Source organism: Rhineura floridana, chromosome 8, assembly GCF_030035675.1.
Source record: "Rhineura floridana isolate rRhiFlo1 chromosome 8, rRhiFlo1.hap2, whole genome shotgun sequence".
Classification (NCBI taxonomy): domain Eukaryota; kingdom Metazoa; phylum Chordata; class Lepidosauria; order Squamata; family Rhineuridae; genus Rhineura; species Rhineura floridana.
In genome coordinates, this window is record NC_084487.1 from 107,800,346 (window position 1) to 107,825,411 (window position 25,066).

At 40.9% G+C, this 25,066-nt stretch overlaps 1 protein-coding gene across 7 annotated transcripts in view; it reads right to left on the reverse strand.

Moving 5' to 3' along the window:
- The window catches only part of KIF21A (kinesin family member 21A), a 139,545-nt gene that overhangs the window by 70,803 nt on the left and 43,676 nt on the right, over nt 1-25,066 (reverse strand). For 6 of the 7 annotated variants that reach the window (XM_061640323.1, XM_061640320.1, XM_061640325.1 and 3 more), the window contains exons 6-12: nt 22,842-23,009; nt 20,940-21,055; nt 15,754-15,949; nt 13,963-14,152; nt 12,036-12,099; nt 8,775-8,978; nt 1,043-1,081 (exon numbers count right to left, since the gene is read on the reverse strand). In XM_061640323.1, the coding sequence (XP_061496307.1) occupies nt 1,043-1,081; nt 8,775-8,978; nt 12,036-12,099; nt 13,963-14,152; nt 15,754-15,949; nt 20,940-21,055; nt 22,842-23,009 (977 nt within the window). The remainder of the gene's footprint in view (nt 1-1,042; nt 1,082-8,774; nt 8,979-12,035; nt 12,100-13,962; nt 14,153-15,753; nt 15,950-20,939; nt 21,056-22,841; nt 23,010-25,066) is intronic. The other variant, XM_061640322.1, reaches the window with a different exon arrangement.

A 25,066-nucleotide genomic window follows, 5' to 3' on the forward strand; every position in this document is an offset into this window, starting at 1 on the left:
ACTGACTCGAAACCAGACTGAAAAAGGTTGGCTGTTCATAAAATATTTATGATCTAGAGTTACTACACAAGCTGTTTATAGGGTGACTTTAAAGTTGAGTTAATTCGCTATAAGATCTCAAGAGGAAATCTGTTGTATATAGAAAGAATTCTATTTGCCTACAGTTTATGCATTGATCACAATAGGCATTTTGAAATAATTTCTAGTTTACACCAGTAGTCTAGTGGCAAATTCAGAAGTGCAGGTTCCCTTCATAATAGTCACAGCTATACCACCTCACAGTCACACCCCCTCCTGAGATTATACATCTTTCTAAGATTATAGAATAATCTGGCCAGGCTTGAATATTGCTTTCTGTTTCTCCATCACTATCCTTTCTCACTGTCAGAAATATTGCTTGAATTATGGAGTTCAGTGTGTACATGTTTATCTCCTGGTGCTACCAAACTGCTTGATGATGTAGATGGGATCCTATTATCAGGATTCACTGTCTCTTCTTCTACAATTATAGAATTCTCACTCTCCACAACTTAGCTTTTGAAGTAGGAGCTAACAGGAACTCCTTTCACTCTGATTGGCTCCAATCAGCAGGAAACAACAAGGAAGCAAGACACTTCTCAGAGGTTAACAAACTCATGCTAATTGGCTCATAGGATGCTGGAGACATAGCGACCCTGCTGGGACCTGGCTCCCCCAAAAAGTGAGGCGTCTAGGACACACACACACCCAGATGACTACATCCCTGGTTTACATCCAGCCCCTTTAAGCTGCTCTAGTAAACCTTAAACCCAGGTATATGCATCAATTTTTTTGGTTGTGGTGGTTGTGAGTGAGTGAGTGAGTGTGTGAGTGAGTGAGTGAGTGAGTGTGTGTGTGTGAGAGAGAGAGAGAGAGAGAGAGATATGGGGGTTAGTCTTGTGCAAAAAAAACAAATCAAGTGATAAATTCTAGGGCTAGATTTATGTGGAACAGTTTGTGTTTATATGTGGCTAGCTTTTTAAAAAAAATACAGTTCAATTAAAAACCTGGGAAACATTCCAACCTTCTTTCTTCTTGACTGCTTTCCTCAAGTTTCTGCAGCCTGCAAAAGCACGAGGTACAGTATTGGAAGGCCAAGCCAATGAAAGACAAACCAGACAGTGAAAAGCAAGAGCAACAAGAAGGTTAAAAAAAGAGGACATATGAGCTTGTGGATTTCAAATGATTTTAAAAAAAAGACACTGTTAAAAGATCACAAGGTGATACATCCTTCAAAAATGGGACTGGCAACAAGATGTGGCAGCGTTCAGGACTCCGGCTACTCCATTCCATTCACCCACCCCCAGTTTTCATTCCCAGTCCCCAACAGCCAGTCAGCATTCTGTGGCCACTGGCCTGGTTATCATTCTTAACTGTCTGTACATGGTACCAATGCTTAAGAGCCTAAACAATGGAAAGTCAGTAGAAAACAGAAGTGCTGTATATAGGGAAGATTTCTTGTTCAGGTCCCACTGAAGTGAATAGTAGCTGCACAGGAAAGCTTCCCAGTGGTGCAGTCTCTCTCTTTAACCATGTATTTTTAGGGGGAGGGAGCCTCTTGGCAATCACCTAGTTGTACTGAAACCATGCCTGGGCTGGCTTGTTTCTCCTTATTACAATCTCTTCTTCTCCAGAGAATAGTGTAAAGAAATATGAGACACCTGCTTAGCTTTAGCCATGTCCCTGTGACTGCAAGTTATTCCAAGCTCTTTGGAGAAAGAGCGGAATAAATAACACACACAATGATTTTTGGTTTGTTTTATGGAAAAAGAGGACATCTAACATTTGCGGACTTCTTCTAATGGTTTATAAACTAGATATTTCTTTTCCAGGAATGCTTAGTTAAGGGATAGTTTACATATATTTCAATTTCAAGAACTGCTGTCTTTAAACCATATTATGAGAATGTACAGCCACCAAGTTTGGAGAACAAAAATAAATTTGTTATATTCTCTTATTATGCTACATAAAAGGTACAAAAATGCCTTGTTCTTTAAAAAATCTGATTTTTTTAGCCAAGTTTTTTTAAAAAAAACCCTGCACATTTTAAAAACTTACTCCACCATGAAAATCTGAGAACTCCAATTCTTTACATCATTGTAATGGTGAAATAAAACATTTTGAATATATGCTAATTGTTGCTTGTTAGAAAAAAACCCAAAAAGCACATTTCAGAAGCAATGAAAAGATGAAAACACTTATGCCTGCATTTAAAGTGTGATGCATAGCAGCAGTGGAGATGTATGCATATGATTAAGTTTGAGACAGCTGAAATCATGTTAATATGACACTGAAATTGTAGACCAATTAAGATTAAGAATTTAATGGACTATGTAGTAGCCAAGGACAACAATGCAGAATATTATAGTAATATAATTCAGCTGAGAAAGAGATGTGGGCATTTTGGAAGAATCTCACAAAATCCATTAAACCTTACACATTTATAATATCATTTCAACCTATAATGTAAGACTCTTAATTTCTGGCTAAATATGTTCACAATAAAGTTTCATATGACATTTTTTTTCAGACTGGTCAGGTTTGAACAAATCATTCAATTTTTCTATATAAATTTTTTCAATGATTATGAGACAATCACAGACAATCTTAGAAAAAATAGGGGCAAAAATAATGCAGAAATACAAGTCCAGCAGGAAGGGAAATTGATTTTGTGTTGCATAGCAAACCTCCCTCCCACTCTTCAACACACTGCTTCTGTGGTTTGTCCTGTCCACCTGTCTTTCCTTTTTCCTCTGCTTGCTGTAGACAGCACAGCTCTGGTTGTCGAAGGAAGGATCAATCTGAACTCTACTGGCAGAACAAGACAACACAGCTTAGGGAAAAAGAAACCAAATGCAGAGTTATAAGATGGAGGATACTTGGCTCAGCAATACTACATGCAAGAAAGATCTTGAAATTGTTGATCACAAGCTGATTATGAGCCAACAGTGTGATGTGGCTTCAAAAATGGCAAAAAGTATTTTAGGCCCCATTATCAGAAGTATAGTTTCCAAATCGTGTGAAGTAGTAGTTTCCTTCTATTCGGCACTGGTTAGGCCTCATCTTGAGTACTGTGTCCAGTTCTGGTCTCCGCACTTCAAGAAGTATGCAGACAAACTGGAATGGGTTCAGAGGAGGGCAATGAGGATGATTAGGGGACTAGAAATAAAGCCCTATGAGGAGAGACTGAAAGAACTGGGCATGTTTAGTCTTGAGCAGAGGAGACTGAGGGGAGAAATGATAGCACTTTATTTGGTTTAAAATGAAATAGAAACAGTTAGCAGTTCTATTTCTTAGCAGAGTATATATTTTGCAAAGCGGAATGAGAATTAATCAGCCTAGCTGAATAAAAACAACAGAGACAGTCTTCTTTGGTAAAAAGTATTAAGAATGTTTACTCACAACCTTTCATATATTCAGGAAACATAGGCTCAAACTTGCAGAGAAAAGACAGAAGTAGGTAGTAGATTTAGTCCATGATTGGATCATCTGGCAGAGAAGCCTGCAGAGGCTTCTCTCTCCTGTGGTTTAATGGAGAATTATGCTAATAAGAGAACAATCTCTCTTAACAAAGAAGAGGAAGAGAAGAAGGGAAAATAACACCTATTAATAGGAAGTTACATCACAGTAAACAAGCATAGAGGTTTCTCCAAATTCTGGCTAAAAAGGACATCTCCCTATTAAAAGCATGCAAGCTTGCTTATCCCAACACAGAGGGCCAGGAGCTCTTCTTGGTCATCCAGAGTACAGAACATGGAATAATGGGCTCAAGTTACAGGAAGCCAGATTTCAACTGAACTTCAGGAAAAACTTCCTAACTGTTAGAGCCAGAGCTGCCCCTAGGCATCGGGAAGCGGGGCAGTTGCCCCGGGCCCCATGCTTTGGGGGGGCCCCACGCTTGGTGATCTGCTCACTAGCTGGCTCCTCCCTCCCTATCTGCTCGCCTTCACCAGGCAGAGCGCAGCACTCACTCGCTCTCTTTCTGCCCGGGACGGGGGCTCGCTTGTCTGCCCGCCCACCCGCCATGCCAAAGCCGCCACTGCCGCTCCTGCTGCAGTCAGCGAGCGGTAGCTGCCCTGGGGACAGCGAGCTGGACCGGCAGTTCCGGGACTGGTGCCTGCACACCTACAGCGGTGACTCGGCCAAGACAGTGACCCGGAGCAAATGTGGGGAGCCCCCAACTTTGCTTTTGCCCCGGGCCTCACACATGCTAAGGGAGGGCCTGGTTAGAGCAGTACAACAACGGAACCAATTACCTAGGGAGGTGATGGGCTCTTTGACGCTGGAGACATTCAAGAGGCAACTGGACAGCCACCTTTTGGGTATGCTTTAATTTGGATTCTTGCACTGAGCTGGGGATTGCACTTGATGGCCTTATAGGCCCCTTCCAACTCTATGATTCTATGATGCCTGGCAGGATCCTCCTGGGAAGCATCCAGAAGATCCTCCAGCCAGAGCAGAGACTCCCTAGCAAACACCAACATTCAGCATGCTGCCCGCATTGACAGTGCACATGTCTCAAGCTTCCTTTCAAGCGGGTCCTTTAGCTAAGCATCAGAGTCTTTAGGATTAAGGGATTTACTCAGCATCCCAACAATAGCAGCATCAATAGGCAACTTCAAAAGATTCATGGTGGGCTTCTCCAGCACGTAGTATTTCTTGGCAATGGCAACTGACCTTTTATATTGTAAGGGGGAGTCACATTCTGCCTTGATGACCTTAGGGCAGTAGAGAAAGGAGTCTCACCATACTAGACTTAGGAGTGAAGTAAGTACAAACCACAGCCACCCTGGACAAAAATGTACTCAGGGCATCCTCAGGAGGAGCTAGATCCAAAGCTGCCACAGTCTTACACAGAAGAGGCACATAGCGGACAACCAGAAAAAGGTGACTGGAGGCCACTTCCTCCACATCCGATTCTCCACTCCATTGCTCCTGATCCAGAACAATGAGGTCACCCTTGGAATCTTCCATGGCAGTCTGATGGTGTTTGTCAGAGCAAACTGACCATGCCCTGGGAGCCCTCCCCCCTAGCTACCCCGTGGGGGTCTGGAGAGTTGTGCAAAACTCCAGAGGATAGAGAGGCCCTGAAGGGGTTGGTAGGCTGGGCTTGTGTATTGGCAGCTGGCCACCAGAAGCCATAGCAGAATGGGAAATCCCTAGCTAAGCCTGCTAGCAGCACTTCCCTGCAGCATAAGAGGTGTGACCTGTAGCTTAGGAGCTTCTGGTGGAGGAGCCACAGACATGGAACCATAGAAACAGGTATTGAAGCAGAGATGTAGAAATGTAGGAAGTGTTCAGGAAGGAGTCAGCTGAGAAGATACAACCCAAAGCCCTCCTGCCACCCAAATCCTCTTCATCAGAAAGGTCTTCTTATGCTCTCAGACTCCTGCATGGCAAACACTGGTGGTCCTCCCTAACCAGGTCCCTGCCTGGACCACTGCCCCTGCATTTCCTCCTGAGATGGCACTGGAGGATGAAGACAAGGAGAAAAGCATGCTGCTGCTGCTACTGGGTTCTCTCTCTCTCAAACCAGATGTATTAAATGGAGCCAAACGAGGTGCACCAACAGTGCCTGACTGAACCAGAACTCCAGAGAGAGAATGCACTGAAGCCTGATCAAGGTGTGATGTGGAGGGAATTGGATCTTCAGACATGAGAGATGGCAGCGCAGACACAGAGGATGTAGCTATGGTTTGTGTCCAGAAGGGGGCCCAGTAAACTGGGAGTAGAAGCCCTATGTCCCCTTGACTTCTGCCTGCTTTTGCCCATCCTGTGGAGCTGGTGGCCAGAAGTGATTAAATTGCTGTTGAGGCATCAGAGGAGGAGAACAGGCTTCAAAACTGGCTGGCACAAGATGTGCAGCCAGAATACCACCCAAAATGGTGGGCACCACTAAGTGCTAACAAGGACTGAGAGGAAAGTGGCAGGAAGAGAAGGAACAAGGCTGCTGGGCCCGAAGGACTGAGGAGACAGTCAAGAAGAGCAGCAGGAACATGATGGACTTCACAGAAACAGAAACGAATGGAGGTTTTTGTTTTTTAAACAGGAATGACAGAGCTGAAAAGAAGCAAAGACGTAAACTATGGAGACTCAGCACCACAAGAAAAACACCAGAGTAAAGAAGAAAAAGAGTTTTAAACAGGCCTAAGCCAAGAGCGAGGCAGAGAGCTTACTATCTACAACTGTTGAGGGCGAAGGCAGAATCAAATTGGATTGAATTGGCTACAGAAAGCCAGAAGTGCTTCACAAATTTGAGCAATTATTTCTTCAACCACCAGGGGGAGCTCAACTCCCACCTGATGTCATCTGCATACACAAGAGCTGGGAGTTCAGATCCCAGTTCCACTGGTGCAGCAAACTTATGCTAGTGCAGCAGAGCTTTCCCCTCTACTCCTCTTCTTGGCAGCCCCCTGCACACACAGACTTTGAGTGTGCACAAGGAGAGGGGAAGAAGGTGAAGTCCTGTTGTGCAAGTGGAATTCTGCATATGCAGCACTGGAAGCAATCATTTCCTGGCTACAAATGAAAATAACTCCCCCTCCAACAAAGTCACACTAATGACCAAACTTAGAATATCTTCTGAATATATAGTACTAATCATCAGATTCATGAGGAAAATATTTCAGAGTTTTGTTTTGTCTTTATGAAGTAAGCACTTCTGCCTACTCTTCCTATTAATCTGTAGCCCTATCTCCAGACCCAGGTAGAAATAAGCGGTTAGCTGTTACTTAAACAAAAGTGAATAACTGGCTTTCACCCACTTCCCTTTCCTGCAGTGTTCTTGTTACCATACTACTAACATTTATAATAAGGTTTTACATATACGCAAACATACATGCACACACAGCTACCTCAAGAAGGATACTCATGGGTTTGGGGAGGAATCCCTAAACTCATGCTTGTGGCCTCCAATTACACATAAACCAAATCATTTTATGAATAAGTTCAAATAAAGCCATATTCATATCCCACCAGAATGTGGAGCCTGAAACTGCAACAACTATAGGTCTCATGGGAAGATCATTAATGAAAAACCCACTCATCCCCCCTGACACACTGCATTTGATAGAGGCCTAATTGACTGGAGGGCCACACAAATTGAGATGCATTGAGAAAGCCAGTGAAACTATTCAAAAGGGAAGCCAGACAGTGCTTAAGTTATTATACTAACAGAGCTTAAGGTGAGAATTAAACCCAAACCTTGGCTCAATTTGGGCATTTCTTCTAACTGTCAAGAAGGTCTTGCTTCCAAGGCACGTGGCTTTTATATTTTACATTAATGCAGGCACATATGCAGGCATGTGCACATACACACACCAATAGAAAGCCTGAACATGAAAATATTTGAGAAATGAAAAACCAGACCGCCATCAATACACACCTATCATCAAACAGAAGATAAATGTGTGTTCCTTAACAAACATTTGTTTTACAGTGAGCTTGTTGTACAAACATCAAACACAATTGGAAGTAGCATTAAATAGGAAACAGCCATTGTCTACATGTAGAACAGCTTAAAATAATGGTTCCTTACTCTGCTTAAGCCCCCCAGCTGGCAGCTGCAGACCAGGAAGGGGCTGGCTTGTGCAGCTGGGGCAAGCTGAGCAAGCTCTAGCCAGCTGGGAAGGACCAGCCCCAGAGAGAGGCAATGGTAAACCCCCTCTGAATACCGCTTACCATGAAAACCCTATTCATAGGGTAGCCATAAGTCGGGATCGACTTGAAGGCAGTCCATTTCCATTTTACTTCACTTAATAAAATAACCTAAACTATTTTGTGTTGAGGTTGGTACAGATTTCAGTGGATTAGAAATTAAGGAAAAAATAAAAGGAGTGTGGAAAACACAGCAATACAGGAAGGCAGACATAATATGAAGCAAGCTGAATATGAAAAAAGCAAAAGAAGCCACTAACAATTACCAAAGGAAATCTCAATGGCTGCTAAATGTGTCTTTCAGATTAAGGAATTACACATTACTCTGGAAGAAGTTATATCTTTGAACTGAAATTTGAAGTTGGTAACATGCCCATGTAGCACTCTATTTTCATGTAGTAGTACTTTATTTTCAAAAGCAGCTTTAGAAGATTCACAGCTCAATATTTTTTTCCAAATAAGAATATGTACATAATTCATTGACTTGGTTCACATGTAACACTAAACCATGGTTTAGCACTATGAGCACATGCCAGAATGAGCCTGAGCAAAGCTTCAGGTTTGCACACATTCCCCCTCAGCTGGCAGAAGGACTTTCTTGAATTTAGTTTCACTTCAAAGAATACTGGCTTACCATTATGAATGAACAAAAGACCGTGCTTTACACAAAACTCTGGTTTAGTTAATAAGCCAACTTCATAAATCATGGTCTGATACTGATTTTAGACATTAACTATAGTTTGCTTTAAACCATGATCTTGGGTTTGTACATAACAAACCAGAATTCTTTGAAATGAAACTAAACCCTAAAAAAGCCCTCCTCTCAGCTGCAAGGGAGGAGAGGGGAGCAGGAAGAACACAAGCCTGAAGCTTTGCTCAAACTCATTTTAGCTTGTGTATGTAGAGGTAACCATAATTTAGTATTATACGCAAACCAGCCCAGTGCTGCAGATTGAAGATTTAGCTAAACTGCTCACCCGATTTATGTGGTAGTTTTTGCACAGTCAAGTATCCAAAAGAAGATTTTTTTTTCATCTCACAACTTTCATATCCCTGGATAAAACAGACACCATTCTTGAAAATGTAGTTTTAAATTATACCTCTTTTTCTTCTTCTTTTCTTTTTTCTTCAGTTTTTCCAAGTCTTTTTTAGCTAAATCAAGAATCTCAATAGTCTCTTTATCAGCGGGAAGCACTGAAGCAGAAAATGCTGAGGGACCACCGAAGTATGTTGACCTTGTTGAGGCTCTTGACAAGTTGCGCCGAAGATTTTCATTCACTGCTTCACTTTCCAGTAGTTTTGCTCTAGACACAGACAGAAATGAAAGTAGAAACAGAACATATCAATATGTACTTTTCATAAAAGCTCCTACTGGGAGAAAGAGTGGGATATAAAGCTAATAAATAAATGCTGTTATTAGAGAATATTCAAGGTTCTAGCCAACTTCTTAATATCAACGTATTTAAGAAAATTCACTAAAACAGGGTCCTGGGGTGCCATACACAAGCAACATCATGTTAACATCAGATGTTGCCACAAGTAATACTTAGGCACCTTTTCAGTTCTTCCTGTAGTATAGCAACACAGTCCTGGAGCAGCTTAATGACTAACTAACTTATTTGGACAGTAACTTTCATTAGATGCATAGAGTAAATAAAAAGGCAGGCACGTGCACACACACAGAGTCAGTGATCTATTTCAGATGTAATGCTCACCTGTAGTGGTTAGTCTTAACTATGGCTTATTGAATCAAGCCAACTTCATACATCATGATTTGAAGTTGGCTTGTTTCTGTAAACCGTCATTAAGATTAACCACAGTTCATCCAGGTTTGAAAACAATGTTAACAGCTGTCTGTTAAAAATGAAACCAAAAGCTTCCATATCTTTTCCTTATGGCCATATATACAGGAGGAGAGAAGAGGTAGGAGTTCCCTCCCTTGAGGAAGTCACAGAACACTAAATTATAATTTAATCTTAAATCCAAACCAGACCACACATTCACTCAGAGCTTGGAAGTAACTAGTTACAAGTAACGAATTACTTGTAATTCATCATTTTTTTGAGTAACAAGTGGGTAATTCCTTTACATTTTGATTGTAATAGAACTAGGAGTAATTTTACTACTTTTGTGGAGTAATTGTAACGTTTCCAGCATTACTTTTGGGCATTACTTGGGGGGGAGCAGGGGAAGTTTTCTGCTCCTCTGATTTGTGGATGAAAATCATGTGCCTCAAACTGGGCTTCTGTGCAGTGTCGCTCTTTCCTCATGCTCTGTGGATGGGTAGGAGGCGACAAGGGAGGAGGCGGAGAGTGAGACGGGGTGGAATGGAGAAAACAATTATTTTAAGAAATGGATAGTGGTGGTGAAGAATGGAGTGGAGGGAAAAAGGATCCGGAGGTCACGAACATGGATAAAGGAGGCAGCAGCAGAATGGAGATAAAGAACTGTGGAGGTAAAAGATGACTCTCTCTCTCTCTCTCTCTCTCTCCTCTCTCTCTCTCTCTCTCTGTGTGTGTGTGTGTGTGTGAGAGAGAGAGAGAGAGAGAGAGAGGGAGAGAGAGGGAGAGAGAGGGAGAGAGAGAGAGAGAGAGAGAGAGAGAGAGAGAGAGAGAGAGAGAGAGAGAGAGAGAGGAGAGAGAATACTGTGCTTTCACTTGGCACACAAAGTGGCCTCCACCATCCTCTCCGGCTACTGTGGTTGTTTGCATCTCTGGGGAAAATATTTGCTTGAGTGAGTGTCCCTTAGTTGGTGGAAGGGCAGGGTCTGGGAGGTGGTTAAGTGAGAGAGATTATGCTGGCTGGCTGAGTGGGGGGTTTGCACTTGGTTTGACGTGCAAAGATCTGAGTAGTGGCCTCAGTCTCCCTCCCCACCACTCTTACCAGTGGAGAGACCACCATTGCTATCTTATGAATAAAAATAATTATTCTACTACCTCTGTATGTGTTTGCTTATTTTTAATGTTGTTTTAGGCTACTTAGATGTGCCAAGGCCAGCACCTCGTAGGCTTTTTTAAAAAAAGTAACTGAAATGTAACTGTAGTGATTACTTTTGAGAAAAAGTAAGTAATCAGTTACTTTCAGAGCAATTGTAATTGTAACGGTAATTACTACTTCTGGGGGGCCATGTAACTGTAACTGTAATTTATTACTTTTTTAAAGTAATCTTCCAAGCTCTGCATTCACTAGAAGCAAAAAGAAGGCAACAGTAAAATTCAATGTGATGACCTTTAGGTTTTGTTTTTTTAAAATGTGTTTTTGTATCTATTAATGATTCATTTTAAAAAAGTGATTACCTTCAGTTATCCCATTCCTATGCAAAGAACAGATTAATTGAAGATTCAGTTGTACCCACAGAGCTATGCAAATGAACTTAATGCAACTGAAATACACAAACTGTCCATGCTAAATTCTAATTATACCTTCTTGAAAGTCAACTATTTAATCAGTGGATGAATGTCATTCAAGAATTTTAGAAACAACCTTGAGGTGAAGGGCAATGCTTTTCAGAGCCACAGAGCATGAACACATGTGTATATATGATCTGCTGAACCACTAAAAAGGCTTCTCCCACATTACATATATGAACAATATATTTCAGCCACAAAGACTAGGGCTGCTTTCACACATGGGGCTGATTGCATTAGTTTTAACAGATTAAAAAGGTAGTGCTTCTGTCCCAATTTCTAAAATCCCTTTCACACTGCAGTACCTTTTGTGTTAAGGAACAGCAACTTTTTCAGCCGATATACCAGCATTTTGCGCAACTGTCTTTCACACAGCTTGTTTTCATCCCTCACCCATTATACACATGTGCACTGTTCCCCACTGTGTAGGAGGTCTACGTTCTCATCCCGTTGCCATGCAAGCCCTCTCCCTTTAGGATCTGACTTTTTAAATTATTTTAGTTGTATTGACACAGGGGTGTGTGTGGGAAATGCTGCTGCTATTTGCACCAATGCCAGAATACGGGTACAATTTTCATTAGGCAAAAAAACCCAGCGCAACTAAAGGGCGGGAATGCACTGCATGCTGGGATGCCTCCCACGTGAGCAGGTGCAGCTAGTGAAAAGCTCCCACAATTTTCCAGGTTCTCAGCCTTGTGAAACCCATTATTTCTGGTATCATTTGTCATTGACATTTGCGCTAAACTTGGACCACATTCCACTAGAATCTCAAAGCTAGCTTGTATGTCACGTGAAAGATCAAATATAATGCGCAAATTACCAGGTAAGAAATCATCAGAATAACAGAATAAAGTGCAGTGTGAAAGCAGTCTAGTAAAGCTACACATAGAAGATTCTACATTTGGAAAACACACAAGTGAGCCAAAATTATGACAGATGTCAAACAAATAATACCTGAGATCTTCAATTTCCTTGATGTAGTTATGAATCATGTTACTGATTTCTTCATTACCCTCTCCTTTAAAAAAAAAAAGAGTATATTTACAATAAGCTGAGTGGCAGATAGGCACAAAATGTTATTGGGATTGCATAGGGACATCCAAATGTTTAAGAAACTGAAGTTTGAATAGATGGTACCATTATTAAAACAGATTTAAATACTTGAGACTTTTTGGTGAAAAGAGATAGAAAGTGGGGAGTTTGCATTTGTGTATACATGTGCACACGTCTGTATGCAAGTTATTACAACATAATCCATAGCTGACTTAAAGGTGCAAGAAAGACTAAGGGCGCAATCCAATTCACCCTTCCGCCGGGCTGAGATGAGTTTGATGCCGTGGATATCTGATGGTGGTGCTGGGAGGCTCCTGGCTGTGTCGGGCTCCATCAACAGCAGCCCTCCGCTGTGGTGGTGATGTGGCTCCACTAGGAGCCTCCTGGCACTGCTGGGGGTCTGTTGGGGATGGCCAGCCTAGTGGACCAAAGCCTGGCAGAAGGCCTGAAAATGGAGCATTTTGGAGGCATGGGGGTGAGGAGCTGCGGAGCAACTTACATGAGATCCTTCTCGAGTTTAGACCACTTCCCTGGGTCCTGATCCCCCAACTCTGCTAGCTGAGTAAACATTAATTTCCCATTCAGGCCTATGGGGAGCTCTTACTCCCCAGGAGGCCTGCTGGCCGGAGCCAGAGCTTTCTGGCCAGCTCGTGTGTGTGGCTCCCAACAGAGCCAGCATTCAGGTGGGCCAGCAGCTCCTGAGCACAGCTTGGAAAAGTTACTTTTTTTGAACTACAACTCCCATCAACCCAATCCAGTGGCCATACTGGCTGGGGCTGATGGGAGCTGTAGTTCAAAAAAGTAACTTTTCCAAGCTCTGCTCCTGAGTGGCAGGAAGATCCTGCAGAGCTTCCCCCCCCCCCCCACTGGCTGCCCAGCAGTTGGATTACTCCGTAAATCAGGAATCTCAGCAGGGTAAACTGATGTTGCTGTGGTAAAAAAGGTAAGGTCACCTATCACAAAGACCAGCAGGATGGCTGGATAAAGAGCAATATGCAGGTCTTCCAGTGATTGATATGCATAATTTAATATTGCAAAAGGGGAAATTAAGTATCCATGGACAGCCCTGCAAGTTCCCCAAAGCAAGTATGGATATAAGCAGATGAATAATAAGAGGTCTACTAGATTATTCAGGGCTTTTTTTGGTGACAGTACTCACCAGTACAGAGTACTGGCATCTTTTATGCTGTCACCCACAGTACTTTTATGCAGAAATGAGTACTGGCACCTCATTTTTTATCAAGAGAAGCACTGGTTTTATTAAACATGAACAAGAAAGGAATAGTTTGCAGAATGCATAGAATAAGCTGCTCTAGTTTACCCAATAATTTGTCTGCTCTATACATGGTGTGGGCAGAAGGTAGATGGGGATCTACTGGAGATCTCTGGGTGATTTGCAGTAGATTGGCAAGGGTTTCCAATTCCTTACTGATTAACAATGGCAACAACAAAATAAGTTTTTCCACCTAAATTAGGCTGCAGAAATGAAGAAAGCTAACCACGATTGGACTTTTGTGAGAAGGGACTGTGAGCTCAGTTCAGTTCGGCTAATGAAAATAAATCCTAAGGCTCAGAATATGCTTAGAGAGGCCTCTTTAATTCTAACTGTATGCCTTTCACATCTAGTTCTGCCGGTTACCTTGTGATTCTAGTAAAAAAATAAAGTAGATGCTTGAAGTCTGCTCACTTCTGCTCCTATGCAATTCTGACTTGATGACCTCTCTCCACTTGTGAAAGCAAGCAGTGAACCATTCCCAAGACCTGCTTTTGTACAACACAATTTTGTGGAGCACATACAACTATTTTAAGTTATAACAATACACATTACCTGCTCTGGCAAGGACCTGGTTGGCCTGATCACTCACAAGCTGTGTGATTCGGGCTCTCAGTGCGTCAATAGTCTCTTGCATGGCCTTTACCCTGACTCGCAGGTTGTTATTTTCTGTTTGCAGCATGGCATTTTCATGAAACATGTCATTAATACTTTCCACACCTTCCTCATCAATTATCCTTTTACCCTAACAGAAAATACAATGACAAATCACAAACTGTTAATAGATCTAGGTAAAAAGGGACCTGATGGACAGAGCAGGGTGGGAAAGAAAGAAGGATTTTAGCATTTCTGAGCAGAAATGGGTCAAGAGTTAGAGCTCTGAGAAAGGGCCTCGCTAAGTTTATCAATAAGAATGGTTCAGACTAAACTGTTACTACAGTGGTTAAATAAAATCCACTTAGAAACCTATTGGAAATGGTCAGCCATAAATGTACAAACGCACACATATGGTGGGAGTGCCAGATAATTTATGATTTTTGGAGGCAACTTATTTGTATAATAACAACAATAATGACTCTTTTGCCTTTGTTGATCTTATTTAACTGGATTGATGAGAATACCCCTGTAAATTTGAGATCTTTAATCAGAATATCAGCAACAATAGTATGGGCATGAAGGTGGAAAAATCCACAAGCTCTTTAATGAGATATTATTAATAATTAAATTTATATACTTATATTATTTATTAAATTTATATCCCGCCCTTCCTCCCAGTAGGATCCATAAGATATGGATGTGCTTTCTCAATTACTGAAACACAAATTATGTTATGAAAGGAACTTATTTTTGTAAATAATGGTCACTTCAGTACCGTGTATGACAATATTTTAAAGAATAACATTTAAAAATTTAAAAAGAAGAAATGTTCAAGAACCCTCTGAAGTGACATCCAATGCAAAATAAAGAAATTCAGTTAGAGAACCCTGGAACTGATTGGGCTTTTGCATGAGGATCTTTTAAAAAGACTTTCCTTTTAAATAAGGTCAATCAAACATTTGGAAACAAAACACGATTCTTTCCAGATCCATTTACAAAACTGAGGAAGAATTTCTTCCTCTGCATGAATTTTGAAGGGATACCGCTTTGAAACAGTGGGATATGTTGTAATAGATGCAAAAACAATTACAATCATAAGTTTCTATTAAATCATTTTTATCATTCCAAAGTGCTATCCCCCTTTCAAAATCATTCATTATATATAGATACTTACTGCTTGAATAGCAAAAACAATTACAATTAAGTTTCTATTAAATCATTTTCTATCATTCCAAAGTGCTATCCTTCAAATCCATTCATTATACATTGCACCAGAGGCCTCCAAGAGTTCTGTCAATGATCAAGTAATCTTAAATTGCCGAATGTATGTTTTGCATTCAGTTCCAAACTTTCTGGAGATATTTGGTCTTTTATAAAACTTAGGTTTTTCTGCTGTGGGTGCCACTGAACCTCAGCCACCTTTGAATTAGGTTAAGTTATGAGCTAAATTTAGATTTGGGGACTTGAACATACAGTTCTGGAGTTTTCTCAGAGGCACATGTGTAAAGTAGATTGCTATGGCCATTTTAACAATAAGCTAGTACTTATGGTGACAGCACAGCAGCCACTGGCCCATTCTGAAGCATGCTGGTTTAAAAAAATCCATTATATGAAAAATGCATGCCTCTCTGTACCATGAAAGAACTGTTCCAACAAGAACAAACTTAGTGAAATGATTGATATTCTGTGAATAATTACAAACAAATTCAAGTGGCCATATACTACTGATGAAAACATAACAAATGTTACCGATTTGTACTCCATGAGTTCCATCTGAAGTCGAGTAATCTCACTTCGCAGAGAACTAATTTGCTGGCTGGCCCTGTCCTGATTAACCATCACCTTGTTCTTGATATTTCGTGCCCGATTTGCATACTTTAAAGTGTTCAAAGTTTCCATGAAATCTCTATCTGAAGGGCTTACACATGCTATCATGACGGTTTGACTGCAGGTTAAAAACAATACAGTTTTATTAATTGATGCAAATTCTGACTAAAAGCCAGAATAGTGCTATGTGCAAAAAAAAAGACATTACATTAACATGTTTCACCAGAGATTTTTAAAGAAAAAAACAAACTCTTTTTATTGTTCCTGACCAAAGACAATGTAGATATGCAAAATGTATCCAGAAGTTGTTTTCCCTTTTCTACTATTGCAAGAAAAAGGTCTTTCTAAAAGAATAAATAAAAGTTGTGGCACACAGCATTTTAAAAGGGCAAAATGGTGGCTAGAGCTGAACAAAAATGAATAATCATGAGTGTATCTGCTAATGAGTTCTGTCTCAGCTTCAAGACAAAAACTGCCCTTCTATTTTTGTTTCTTTATAGAAGCTGCTAGAAGTACAGCTGTAGCCAGAGCTTGGAAAAGTTACTTTTTTGAACTACAACTCCCATCAGCCCAATCCAGTGGTCATGCTGGCTGGGGCTGATGGGAGTTGTAGTTTTTTAAAAAAGTAACTTTTCCAAGCTCTGGCTGTAGCTCTTCACACAATTCTGAAGACCCACACACATGTTTAATCATAATAAAACACAGGCATTTCCACAAGAAGCTCCAAGCAGTATAAGTGAATATATTTAGCAAAATACTGTATCATATGGATAGCAGGAAATTCAATCTTAGAAAATTAAATGGGGAATGAAAGACAAATAGAAATATGAGGTTACTCTGCACGCAATAAGAAGTGTTGATCATTAAAATACTCTCCAAATTTAGGTGGAGATTACATGTGAAAATACCACCTTTGTGGAATTACTTTCCAAAGCATCTTTCATTGTTCCAGTCTACTTTCCTCTGCTTTTATGGCTCTCTGATGTTCCCAGATCATTTTTGCTTACACTACCATTCATTTTGTCCCTAACACTGCTAATCAAGTTGTGACCTTTCCTAAAACCCTCCACCCTCCTTTCAAGCAAAATTATATTATAGCTTAACTAAGAAAGGAATGAAAATTGTTACCCATCTGTATTATTACACATCATGAATTTGTCTTGCTGTAAATTATAATCTATGAAATGAAAATTAGCTTTCTTCATTCGATTTAGTTTAAATATTTATATCCCACTTTTCTATTGTTATGGGTTTGGGGTTGAGATGGATGATTTCTATGAGTCCGCTTCCAGCCTCTGTTTGGAACCATGCACCGGGGTGGGGGTGGGGGTGGGGCGGAGAAACCCGCTCTGCTGTTCAGATGAGTTCCTTTTGTTAGTCTAACAGAGTGGTCAGGTGATTTAATGGGCCTATCAAGTGCCCATTAACTGGGCCAGGGAGATCCTATTGTTACTGAAACTCTTCAGGAGACCCCCTCCTTCCTGAGATCAAGGACAGGCTTGAGTTCCTAGCTGGAGTCTGAAGAAAGCCTGGGAAATGGAGGCAGGCCCAGAGACTGGCTCCCTGCACCATGGCTTTGGGGTGCCTCCTGTAAGCCTGATAGAAAATACAACATCTATTAGACTGCTGATGACTTGAACCCCTCCATCTGAAGCTCAGGTTGGAATGTGTGTAAATAAATAAACCATATTTCATAAAGACACAACAGTCTCTGCTGACTTTCCCAAGGAAATCAAACCCCTGGGTAAGCGTGGGGACCCCTGGAAAACACTCACTGCTCAGAGATTAGGGTGGCGCGCAACGCTGGTGTTAGCAGTGGGATTGAGTTTTCTGGAAGAAGCATTGGGAGCAAGGTGTGCCTGGGTTAAAATGGAGGGAGAAACAGCAACCCTCCTGGAACAGATAAAATTGATGTTCCAGCAGCAAGCAGAATGGACTGAGAAAGATCACCAGAAGGACCAGGCGCAAAGGCAACGAGAGCACCAGGAGGACCAGGCGCAAAGGCAATGAAAGCACCAGGAGGATCAGCAGCCCAGGAGCACTGACAATGAATGGGGGAGATATTTGAAAGCATCTTTGGAGAGAAAAAGGAGACCCCTGTGAGGAGGTGAGAGCCCTGCCTGATCAGCCGCTACAAGAGATCGAGAGTGATCCAGGAGTCCAGCTGCAGAGCATCCAGACTGGGGTGGCTAAACAGATCCAGAAAGTGAATGGACAGCTGGAGGATTTGATTGTGAGGAGTTGCAGTCTGTAGCGGAGGAGGAGGAAGAAGCCTTGATTGTCCAGGAGCCTGCCAGGGAGGAAGACACCAGAAACCTGGAAGTAAAGCCCCAAGAATTGAAGGAGGACAGGCTGGAAAATGAAGAGGAAGATGCTTTGGGAGAAAGTGGAGTACAGGCTGGAGAAGAGATGCTCGTCACAGATTTCTCCACTCCATATGTGCCTGCTGTTGAAGAAGTAATACAGGAGGAAGAAAAGGCTTGGAGAAAGATAAACTACAGGCTGGAGAAAAGCAGCTGTTGATAGATTTCATCACCCTGTTGTGCCAGCTGAAAGTGCAGGAGGAACAGTTGGAGGCATGTGTGTGAGAGGAGCTGACAGCACCTGGAGAAATGGTTGGGGAAGAAAAAGTGCAGGAGGAGAAGCCTGAGATGGGAGTGCAAGTCCAACAGGAGCTCCTGGCATCTGGAGAGATGGGCGAGATACAATCCCCAAGTGACTTTGCCGCTTGGGGAAACAGCTACAGTCTGCCATGTGCTGATGAGAAAACAAATGTGTTCCTAGAGATGTGTCCCAAGACCCTGCAGGGAGCAGCATGGACTGGGAACTCCATGAAGCCCCAAGACAAAGGGCAACTGCATGGTTTGGCGGTGGGGGTTGTGCTTATGGCACTGTGAACTGATTTGCTTCAGGAATTCTTTCTGATGATTTTAGCATTGCTTGTTGGATTTTGATTTGTGCTTCTTGCATGCTTGTGGGGATGTGAACTGTTTAATGATTTTTAAGGAAATGCTAATAGGTTTTTGCTGTAAGGTTTTAATGTTTAAGATTTATTATACTATGCCTGTTAGATTGTGTGTGTGCAACTGTTTGGGGGAGCAAGGGAAAATAAGCTTGTGGTTGAGGGCTGCTGTGCTATAGCAGCACAAGGCAGGACAAAGGAGCTCTAAGACTGAAGCTGTAGTCTGACTTAAATATGTCAGGAACTCACCATCTTGGGCACTGCCAAGTATGAGGGCTGGGTAAGTGGTTTGGATGCAGAACTGTGACTGGGAGCTCCAAGAAAGAAGCGGAAGCCTAAAGAGAGAGCAGTTAATTGAAAACTTGCTGTAAAAGAATAGACTGTTTTTGTACTTGTGTGGAAAAGCAACTGTACTATGACTATGCTTTTAATGACGTGTATGTCAATATCTTATTAACCAGTATGTTATTTCTTTGTAGGAAAAGATGTTATTCTGCTGTTTGTTTGCAGGTCTGGAACAGACCTTTGTCAGGGAATGGGGTAGTGTTATGGGTTTGGGGTTGAGATGGATGATTCTGATGAGTCCCCTTCCAGCCTCTGATTTGGAACCGTGCACCTGGAGGTGAAAAACCCGCTCTGCTGGTCAGATGAGTTCCCTCTGTTAGTCTAACAGAGTGGTCAGGTGAGTTAATGGGCCTATCAAGTGCCCATTAACTGGGCCAGGGAGATCCTATTATTACTGAAACTCTTCAGGAGACACCCCCACCCCTTCCTGAGGCAAAGGAGAAGACTGAGTTCCTAGTTGAGCCTGAAAAAAGTCTGGGAACCGGAGCCAGGCAGAGATGCTGGCTCTTTGTGCCATGCCTTTAGGGTGCCTCCTGTAAGTCTGATAGAAAATGCAAGATCCATTAGACTGCTGATGCCTTGAATCCCTCTATATCAATCTCAGGTTGAAATGTATGTAAATGAATAAACCATATTTCACAAAGACACCACAGCCTCTGCTGACCTTCTTCTCAAGGAAATCAAACCCCTGGGTAAGCACAGGGATCCCTGGAAGTCTCTCACTGCTCGGAGATTGGGGTGGCACACAACACTATTAAAAATAATCAGAGGCCTGTGAAATATCAACACTTTTTGTATTCTCAATAGTATATCTGAGGGTTATTTTAAGTTTGGGTTCATTGTAGTATAAAAACCAACATATTCATAGCGCCAATACTCAGAAAAATTATTTATAAGCATGAATAAGGATTACTACAGCAAGTTTTTTCATTTCCACCAAGAGCACTTGCATGGCTGAACTAGAAAGCCTATTTGAAACACAGCTTATCTTTTCAGTAGAGGGCATGGCTGTAATGGAAAAATAAAGAAATAACTATAGTATGGACAGTTTCACTATACTGCAGCCATTGGGTTGGATCCAAATATTGAAGAAGCAGAAGGCTGCATGTGCAATGGATCTTTGCTGGTCCTTCTTCTGCACTGCAGCTCACTTTTCCTCCCAAAAAGTCTCTCCAAAGGGTTAGGGTACCCTCCTGAACAGAGTGGACTGTGTTGCAGGAGAATGCAATGGTAGGAAGGAATGGAAATAAAGGAAAAGAGTGTGCTAAAATATTGCCATAGATGAATCCCAGTGCCGTTCCTGTGGCAAAACATTTTACTTCATAATAAACTAGCAGAGACACAATTTTGTCATCTGCACATGATCTCTCTCATCAAACTGTAAGAGCATCAGAGTCCTACAGCACAATGAATTCATCATCAAGTAAAATTCTGACATCTAAATGGCCTTGTTGTCAAAGTCTTTAATGGGAAACCATTCCCCCAAGCTTTCATCTAACTAAAACATAACTGCATTAGTATCTCCCTCTAAGAAACAAAGTAGTCTGTCTTTTAAGCAGATCATTTACTTCTGCTGTACTTCAGATTGTTTTCTTTATTAGAGTTTTATGTTTATTCTACTGGATTTTAAAAGGGGTAAGTGGCCATTTCCTCTTTCATTTATGAGGCTGCATCGTTTTCCAGGCAACTCAGAGTAAAATAATGAACCGTGCCATGGTTTTTTCTCCCCCAAGGCAGAAAAACTACTTCTATTGATCCAGCTATTTGTTTGTTTGTGCATATGTGTGTGTTTTGCCCATACCTGTTTCCTCCAAGGGAGTCTTGCAACAGTCGTGTTAATTTTGAATCTCTGTATGGCACGTGAGTCACCTTCTTGCTCTTATCTCCCAATGCGCTTATTACATTGCCCAATGCCAACTATAAAATATACAAAAAAAGTTTTTAACGATGTTTTTTTAAAAAACACCTCCATCCAAACATATGTAATTACAGACACAATCAAGAGCATCATTGTCCAAAGAGTCAGATGCACATAAAGGGTGACCATGTGAGGGAGAGAACAATACAGTCAGCAGAACTATACTTTGTTCTTTTCCACTGCAGTAGTTCTCACTGCCAAAAAGACAAGCCACTGTTCTATTTTAGAAATTGCTTGCCTATTTAGTCACAAGACCTGCTGCAAGGGAAACTTCCAGCAAAGCTTCAGCAATGCACAGAGTTCTCTCCAGCAAACCCATGCTCCTTCTTTGCAACCTGGATAAGGTAGTCATACACAGAACTTTTTTTTAAAAAAAGAGAGTTAACTCTGGAATATCTATCAGACTTGCTTGTGTAAAAACCAAACTAGCTCCAATAACAATTCAAAAGTCAAAGTTTAGACTGTGGCTAGGCAATGTTTATATCCATTATATTGTAAGATTGGGGGAAGAGTGGAGAGAGAGAGGCAATTGATGTTTCATCAACTGTAAAGAAACTGCCTCGGTATAAGATGGCAGGGTTAAATTGAAACTACAAATCAATCAGGCATCTTTAAAAACTGATTTATTTGTTCATGAACTAAAACTTACTTTATCACATACATATGTGTACAAGTCTCAGTACGCAGATACGTACATGTACACATGGGGGTGAATTGGGGGAATGTAAACAGTGGGACTGAGAGGTATAGTCTGACAATGCTATGTAAAGCTTAAAATGTATTCAAGAGAAAGGCATAGTGTCCATTCACAGCAGCAGTAATAGGAGACATCATAATCATCCTAGCGTTGCTGTGTTAATTAACATCTTTTGGTGTGCCACAACCCAACTATTAACCATGATTAAGAGATCAGTAGAGGTTGCAGGATTGTATGCAATCTCTCCCTCCCAACCCTCTTCCCGCTGGAGTTTAAGTTCCTGCTGTCTTAAACCATGGTTTGGTGTCCTCTGTCTAAAATTAGATGTTATCCAGAACTTGCCCTTAATCTAGGATTTGAAACCAGAGTTTGAAGGCACATGCAAGTCTTAAGTCAGGAGCTAACTCCAACTTGCACTAATGTAGTAAGAAATGCTAAGGTTATCACTTAAAATAATTTCTAAAAGAAAAGCAGGTATACTCTTGGTACTAAACAAACATTTAAAAGTACAGCATGGCTATGCATTTCTGCATAGCTGTGAAATCGTTCATAAGAATGCAATCTAGTTCTCAAGAAAATATCATGACTTGTTGGACTGCAATATTTAGTTCTCCTGTGCATTAAGTATCTTTGCCTCTGAGATTCCTCTAAGGTTTTAGTATTGGCTTATCAGGTCCTCAACAGCTGGAGGAGACCCTGTTAAATGCACCACGGCTTGCCGACATCCACTTTTCAGTGGTGCAGAGAAGGGCTTTCTCCATGCTGGCACCTACCCTGTTGAATGATTTCCCCTTGGAGAACAGGTGGGCACCAACTGTGGGGCACTTCCACTGGCAATTAAAAGTATGCCAACTTACCTGGGTGTTTCTTGACCATTAATATCAGCTCCTGGCATTTCTAGCTACTGTAATTTATACTGGTGTTTTATTCCTGTTTCATCACTATAGTTTATGTTGTTGTATTTTGTTATTTGTGTCAATGGCTTATAAACTGTTCTCAAATTTCTTAAAGGTGATAAAAGTGATACATAAATCATTGTGATAAATAAGGAGGATCAAAAGTGTGGTTACTGGTAAGGTAGCACTTACTAGTCCACAATTGATGGAAATGCCTTCTTTTGCTCTTTCTCCAGTGGCTCCTGTACGCTTTAATCGTTCAGACCCTGCCAAATCCACAAAATGAAACTTAGCAGTAAGGGTTTCAAACTCATTTAGCTGTGATGACTCCGATAGTATTCTGTTATCTGCCGTGTTGTCCTGTGGTAAAGAAAGAAGATCTGTGAGGCCTACAAAAACAGCCAGTTTTTTAAAAACTGCCTGGACCCATTTAAGCCATGATGTGGTAGGTAAAAGATGAAATTACTTTTGTCACATACTAGCATGACCATCCATATGGCCATTATTTTTATTAAAGGAATCTTGCTTCATTTCTACCTTCATAATTATTTCTTATCTTATTTAATAGAATAAAGGAGAAAAAACAGCATGAGTATTATGAACTGTTAGGTACATACCAAATTATTTGTACATGGCCCCTGTCATGGACAGGATATGTGGCTGGAAATACTAGAGAATTATAGGCAACATTCACCAAATGATAAGCTAGAAAAAGAATCTATTAGCCTCTTTAAATCAGAATCCTAGGATAGAGATATATCTTAAGCAGAAGGTTTTCACTTAAAAATATGTTTTCCGAGAAAGTTGAAGGGAATTTGAAAGAGATATTATTGCTTATGGTCTGCACATTTAACCCACTTTTGCCTCTGGTAAACAAGTTTTTGCATTGTTTCAAAAGCTGCAATATATATTTGTCCTGAAGTGACAGTAGGAAACAAGTGTTCATTGACACTATGGAAAAGGAAGCCCAAACTATTTCCAGCTCAATTAAAAATAGTTATTAGAGAGCCTGCAATATTTCCATCTACCACTAGAGGGGAAGAATACAAGTTATTCATTAATGTTTCAGAAGAGACTGAAAAAACTCCAGACAATTAAAGTATAAGATCATAACAACTTCTGCTTAGCAATTAACTGATTTCAGAATCCAGTAACATATGCCATAAATACTCAAGTGCCTTGCCACTAACTCTGAAAAAATTAAGAGAACATTATTAGCATTTTTAAGTGAAATAATTTTTGTTCAGAACCCATGAGTGTAAAATATAAATTAGTCTGTAATCACAGTAAGGTTTTTAAGTAGTTGAAATACATTTTTCCAGTATATTGACAAAAGCACCTGAGCAAAATATGCACAGGACAGAGACCTTACAGCATTTCATGATTTTTGTTAACTCAGCACAATGCGCCAAAGACCTCCCGTTCCCATGACAACCTTGCTTTGATTTCAAATGCAAACTTTCTATTTAATGCCAATTAAAACCAAGGTTCACATCTACAAACATATGTCTATATGCATGGAGAGAGAATTTTGGAATCCAGGCTAATTCTTCTAATAAGAATACTTTTAAATTTTCCAAATGAATTACAATTGTTTTAAAAAGGAATAAAGACACAGAATATACATTGACTGATACAGTTCATGTTCATGGTGTTCATAATTTAAATCAAATTGTGTGCGTATTGCTCATTCCTGACAGAAGTTTTTATAATACAGTATTGAGGAGGTTTTAGAATTCTTATATGGACACGAGTAACAACAAGCAAAGCTCGCCAGTTATTCATTAGAGCACTAAACTTTAGGCTACGTAATTTTTAAGTGAAGATATGTAAATAGGCATTCCTTACAGAGATAAACATCAGGTCAAACTATCCCCCATAGCTTAAACCTATACGCATATACTGTACACTTACATTATATGTGATATAAATTTTTACACACATGCACAGCTCCACCTTTACCTTCCTGAACCAAACGAGACTCTATCACACAATATTTGGGAATGCAAATTTGTAATATACATCTGCCAGACTTATACTGCAGGATGATTGAGAGCTGTTGCAACCAAGGTAGATTTGTTACAATGGGAACAGGTGAACATTTCTATACATTCAATTTTAAGAAGAGTGAGTTATTTAAATATTATAAATAAAAGCATGGCGGACCTTGAATTAAGTCAGGCCTCTTATGTTAGTTATGTTAGCAACGGCCTTCCTTGTACCAGCAGAATCCTCAAGAACCCCTGGGCCAAATGTTGTCGTCCCCATACTAGAGGGGCAATGGTTGCATGGGCAAGAGCCTCCATTTACCCCAGCATCACACTGCAGCAGCCCCGATATCAAGCAGCATAACATGAGAAGACAGACCAAGAAAATCAGTTTTGGGTACCATTCTAATATAAGATCTCCTGGAGTTT